Source organism: Lepidochelys kempii, chromosome 6 (assembly GCF_965140265.1).
Source record: "Lepidochelys kempii isolate rLepKem1 chromosome 6, rLepKem1.hap2, whole genome shotgun sequence".
Taxonomy (NCBI): domain Eukaryota; kingdom Metazoa; phylum Chordata; order Testudines; family Cheloniidae; genus Lepidochelys; species Lepidochelys kempii.
The window spans coordinates 8692687-8698532 of NC_133261.1; the positions used below are offsets into that span (position 1 = coordinate 8692687).

At 46.9% G+C, this 5846-nt stretch overlaps 1 protein-coding gene across 1 annotated transcript; it reads left to right on the forward strand.

Moving 5' to 3' along the window:
• The first annotated feature begins 497 nt into the window (after nt 1-497).
• LOC140912368 (uncharacterized) lies at nt 498-4022 on the forward strand. The gene is made up of 2 exons (XM_073346635.1): nt 498-1010; nt 2641-4022. Exons 1-2 carry the CDS (start codon nt 498-500, stop codon nt 3175-3177), a joined length of 1050 nt encoding a protein of 349 aa, XP_073202736.1. The 3' UTR covers nt 3178-4022.
• The last annotated feature ends 1824 nt before the right edge of the window (nt 4023-5846 follow it).

Sequence of the window (5846 nt, forward strand, 5' to 3'; positions counted from 1 at the left end):
GCCTTAGAGTCCTTTTTGGATTTTACCAACAGATTGCAGGAGGCTATCCTCCAACAGGTGGATAACACTGAGGCAGCTCACGAGCTCCTGTTAAAATTGGCAGTTGAAAATGCAAATGAGGATTGCCGCCGTGCTCTCCAGGCAGCACAAGCCTCTGGTATTTTAGAGCTCTCAGACATGCTGCGGGCGTGCCAGAACATTGGCACACAAGCCCACAAGGCTGGAGTTCTGGCTGCCGCCCTCAGAAAAACTGGGAAGGAGGGGAAGCGCTGTTACCGCTGTGGTAAGGAGGGTCATTTTCAGCGGGAGTGCCGCTCATCTAAGGCACCAGCCCGACCCTCAAAGAAGTGCCCCAAGTGTGGGAAAGGTTATCACTGGGCTAATCAGTGTCGTAGCGGGTCGGGAAACTGCGCGACGGGTCCCCCCCGAACCCAGGGCCAAACGGGGGTGTTTCCTACTCAGGCAATCGCTCCTCTGCCTTGAAATCCGTAGACTCTATGAGGGCAGCGACTGCTGGAAGTGCAGGGCTTGATTTGATCATGCAGGAGAACACTGACTTTCGGCTGCCAGGGGAGGTCTGTGCCATACCTACACAGGTGACGGGACCTCTCCCTGCCGGCTTTGTAGGTCTTGTTCTCCCTCGCTCACATGCTGGGAAACAGGGCTTTTTTGTCATTCCAGGGGTCATTGATGCTGATTACACTGGCATTATTAAGGTTCAGGTGTGGACTCATCTTCCACAGTCGCTCCCACGTGGACGGTCAATTGCACAGTTGATTTTAGTCCCCTATCAGGTGCCAGCTGCCGAGGATCGAACTCGGGGCGGAGGCGGCTTTGGATCAACGTTGTCTCACTCGCCGTCTCACAGCGCGTCTTCTCCACTTGTTGCTCTGACAATGTCAGTCCGCCCCTCGAAACCTCAGTTAACACTTCTCTTAAATGATGTTCCTTTTACAGGGCTGGTGGACACTGGAGCTGACGTTACAGTGATTCGTGATCTGGAGTGGCCGGTTAGTTGGCCTACGGTTCCTTCTAAAGAGTTGTGGGGGATTGGGGGTAGCAAACCCGGGCGCCAAAGTTTGTCTTGGGTCACGGTCTCTAAACCAGGAGGCCGTGCCCTTGCTACAATCCGCCCTTTTGTGCTCCCTGTCCACCTCAATATTTGGGGCCGTGATTTACTTACAAAGTTAGACACCACCCTCGATATTAACATCTGATGGCCCAAAACCCTCCCTCACCCACCGTGCCCTCCGCCTTACCCTTGGTATGGCAATCCTTAGCGCCCGTATGGATTGACCAGTGGCCCCTCCCTCTAGAAAAGCTAAAAGCACTTCATTCGCTTGTGCAGCAGCATTTGCAAGCACAGCGATTGGAGAGCTCCACCAGTCCCTGGAACACCCCGGTGTTCGTTATTAAGAAAAAATCAGGTGCTTGGCGGCTGTTTCATGATTTAAGGGAAATAAATAAACGCATCCAACCTATGGGCCCCTTGCAATTTGGCTTACCAAATCCAAATTTTATTCCTCAAACCGATCAACTTTGTGTGTTAAATTTAAAGATTGTTTTTTTACCATCCCCCTTTGCCCTTAGAATTAGCTGCTGTTATTTTGGCCTTTCAACTTTTTGCTGATTGTCCCTTTAATTTAATTGTGGATACCCATTATGTTTATCAGGTAATTGATCATTTACCCCTTGCCCTCATTACCCCTCAGGTTGATGCAGACCTCCTTCACCTGTTTTTGTCTTTACAGCATCTTCTTGCCACTCGTCATTTCCCTTACTTTGTTGCTCATATTCGCAGTCATACCCCTCTGCCTGGGCCACTCACTGAGGGCAATGCACGCGCCAATCGCGCGTTGCATGGTCAGGTAAATTCCCTTTTTTCTGACCCCATTGAAAGCCATGCCTTTTTTCATCAGTCTGCCTCTGTTTTGGCCCGGCAGTTTCACATTCCTGCTGATCATGCACGTTCCATTGTTCGTTCCTGCCCCCACTGTGCTGCTGCTGCTCCTACTTTCTCTTATGCCGTTAACCCCCAAGGTACCGCAGCAAATCAGCTGTGGCAAATGGATGTTACTCATGTGCCACAATTCCGCCCCTATTCATTTTTACATGTTTCCGTTGATACTTATTCAGGCTTCCTTTGGGCAACCCCACAACGTGGGGAAGCCACTAACAAAGTTATTCACCATTTGCTGGCCTGCTTTTCTGTTATGGGTCGCCCTTGCCAAATTAAAACAGATAATGCCCCAGCCTATTGCTCTGCAGCCCTCTCCACCTTTTGTGCCCGCTGGGACGTCCGTCTTAAACACGGAATCCCTTATAATTCCACGGGCCAAGCCATTGTTGAACGTGCCAATCGCACACTCAAAACCTTGCTAGATAAACAATTAAAACAAGGGGAGCTGCGTCTCCGAACCTTAGGAGACATTCAACAACAAATGCATATCCTCTTGTTTACTTTAAATAATTTAACACTGAATGCAGATCAGCAGACCCCTGCGGATCGGCATTTTCACAAATCTGAGGTACTGGAAAGACGGCGTGTCTTTTACCGTCAGCTGCCCGATCCACAGTGGCTGGGCCCAGCACCTCTAATCACTTGGAGTCGGGGATATGCTGCTGTGTCTCTCCCTGCAGGACCGTTGTGGGTTCCAGCCCGGTGTGTGCGACCGGCACTTAAACAACATGGCATGGCACCAGGGGCTGTCGAATCCCATACCAGAGTTTCAGCTGACCTTGGAGGAGACCGCGTTGCCCCCCGAGTCAACAACGACGGGACGGAAACGGAGGAGGCGTAGCGTCCCAAGCCAGCCCGTGACATGGGGAGCAGTAAAAGCATTGGTCACCGCGGCCCCACGAAGACTGGCAGCAGATCAACAGCCAGAGACTCCTAAGACTTTGTTTGTGGCGATTCTCGCCCAAATCACTGCTAATTCTGTGATGATTGTGTGCCTTTTGTGCCTGCTATTTCCTGTAGGGGTTGGCTCGGAAGCGCCTCCCCCGTTACAAGCCCGAAGGAGAATAAGACACTGTTCTCTGCTTATGCTAATCTTTCCTCCCAGTACTCTAGCATGGCTAATTGGGGCCCGGCCAACTATACTCTGCCTCGCACGGCTATATCCCTCCACACACCGTACCCGGCCGGGGCTCACAATGTCACCTGTGCGCGTGTAGTTAACTGCACTAGTACAAAGGTGCCCTTGGGCTGTCAAAAAATTTCTCAATCCCTTTTAAATTGTCCCCATGCTGTTAATGTTTCATATAATTATGGCCATATCATCCAACCATCAGGATGGGTTTTTACTTGTGGTTCATGCACCTTTAATTATATTCCTGCAAATTTAAGTGATGGCACCCTTTGCTGTCTTAGTAGAATGATACTTATATTGCCTTTTGCTGGTCACAATTGTAGTAAAAGAAGTGTACCCCTTTTAGATTATTATATTGCAGATGTTAAGCTTTTGGTTATTTTGTGTTTGTAATCATTGGGCTTATTTTTTGTTGCTGCTGTGTACAATGTATTCCTTCCTTGTTAAGACTTTGTAAAATTTTGCCCTGAAAAGCTCCCCAGGTTATGTCCTTGTCTGTCTGGGAGTTAAATAGCATGACAAAACAAATTGACGGCTACCATGAGATGGCCAACTATCAATAAATAAAAAACGGGGAGATGAAGGGTTAATGTCTAGCTATTCCACCTGGAAGCAGGCGGGGCACACCCTGACTGTTTCCTAGAAGCAATGCACACATTGCTCTATCCAAGGACAAGGGCTAGATATGAACCCTGAGAACTTGATTGTTTGGACAGTAACTGTGGGAGGTTTTTTTAGCCTGGGCTCAAGGCCTGAGAACCAGGATTGTAGTAGATAGAGGATGGTAACTAAGCATATGAATCAACGTCATACATTCCTTTGTGTAGCAGTGTGTAATGCTTAGGGGGAGAAATATAATAAAAGGAGAAGGTGGAAGGCGGGGGGGCAGAACAGCCCATCTCCGCTGACCAGCCTGTTTGCTTGCATAAAGCTGTGTTCTGTCTCATCACTGAACCGCCACATCAAACTTTTTTTTTTTTTGAAACTCAAAAGCCACTCCTGGAAAACACTAGTGAGTAAGGCAACAATTACAAGGGTACTATGAAAGGAGGTTTATTAATTGATGATAGTCCTTTAACTATATCTTAAAAATACCTTTTAATATTTTATTTATATGCTAGTTTATATCATATTTGGGGAGGTGTCAAGGTTCCTTCCCCACTCTGAACTCTAGGGTACAGATGTGGGGACCTGCATGAAAACCTCCTAAGCTTACTTTTACCAGCTTAGGTTAAAACTTCCCCAAGGTACAAAATTATTTTACTCTTGGATTTCCACTGCCACCACCAAACTTTATCTGGGTTTACTGGGAAAACATAGTTTGGACACGTCTTTTCCCCCCAAAATCCTCCCAACCCTTGCACACCACTTCCTGGGGAAGGTTTGGTAAAAATCCTCACCAATGTGCATAGGTGACCACAGACCCAAAGCCTTGGATCTTAGAACAATGAAAAAGCATTCAGTTTCCTTACAAGAAGACTTTTAATAGAAGTAAAGGAATCACCTCTGTAAACTCAGGATGGTAGAAACCTTGCAGGGTAATTAAATTCAAAACATAGAGAATCCCTCTAGGCAAAACCTTAAGTTACAAAAAAGACACACAGACAGGAATAGTCATTCTATTCAGCACAGCTCTTTTCTCAGCCATTTCAAGAAATCATAATCTAACACATACCTAGCTAGATTACTTACTAAAAGTTCTAAGACTCCATTCCTGTTCTGTCCCAGGCAAAAGCAGCATACAGACAGACACAGACCCTTTGTTTTTCTCCCTCCTCCCAGCTTTTGAAAGTATCTTGTCTCCTCATTGGTCATTTTGGTCAGGTGCCAGCGAGGTTACCTTTAGCTTCTTCACCCTTTACAGGTGAGAGGATTATTCCTCTGGCCAGGAGAGATTTTAAAGGGGTTTACCCTTCCCTTTATATTTGTGACAACTATTCATCGAAAGAAAGAAAGAAAGAAATTAGTAGTCCTTACATATCCTGCTTTCGTTGTATGTGTCCGTCTTCCATAGATCATAAGGTCTTTGTATTGTTAAGGAAAAGTTAGCACATGTGACTCCATTTTGGTTTGGGGCCCACCATTGTCTAAAAGCAAGCCCATCATGCACCAGGAGGAGTGTTCCTTAGACACTGCATCCCTGTGAAAATCCTCCTCCTTGTCTCCAGCCTGCCTTGACTCCCAGTATCTGATTTTTGTCAGTCTCTAACTCCGTATCTCCTGGCCTGTGATGTGAGGCCTCCCATCCTGATAATAAAAGTTCCTGATGCATGGCTTTCGGACCATGCTGTGTAATTAACATACTGGTTTAGCACGAGGAATGCACCAAGCAGGGATAGGTGGTAGATAAGAAAAGGGTTTGTTTATTGGCTAAGGTTTCTGATACACGAGGGCAATATGCTTTGCTAAAAAGTATATAACCTTTGTATAATCTGTATTCGGGGTCCCCTCCTGGCTAGCAGGGGGTCACCACGCTCGAGCGTAATAAACTTGGTGTTTTGTGGGAACTCTGCAGTTGTGGACTTTGTTTATGTGCCTCAGCCTAGATTCGAACTGTGCGTGACCTATCAGGTATAATTCGTAACAGCATTTGTGTGCGTGTCCTACCAGGTGTAATTCGCAGCATTTGTGTGCGTGTCCTACCAGGTATAATTCGCAGCATTTGTGTGCGTGTCCTACCAGGTATAATTCGTAACAGTTTTAGGGAGTGTCCTTACTCTTTCTGTTTTGTAAAGCACACACGACTGGTACTGA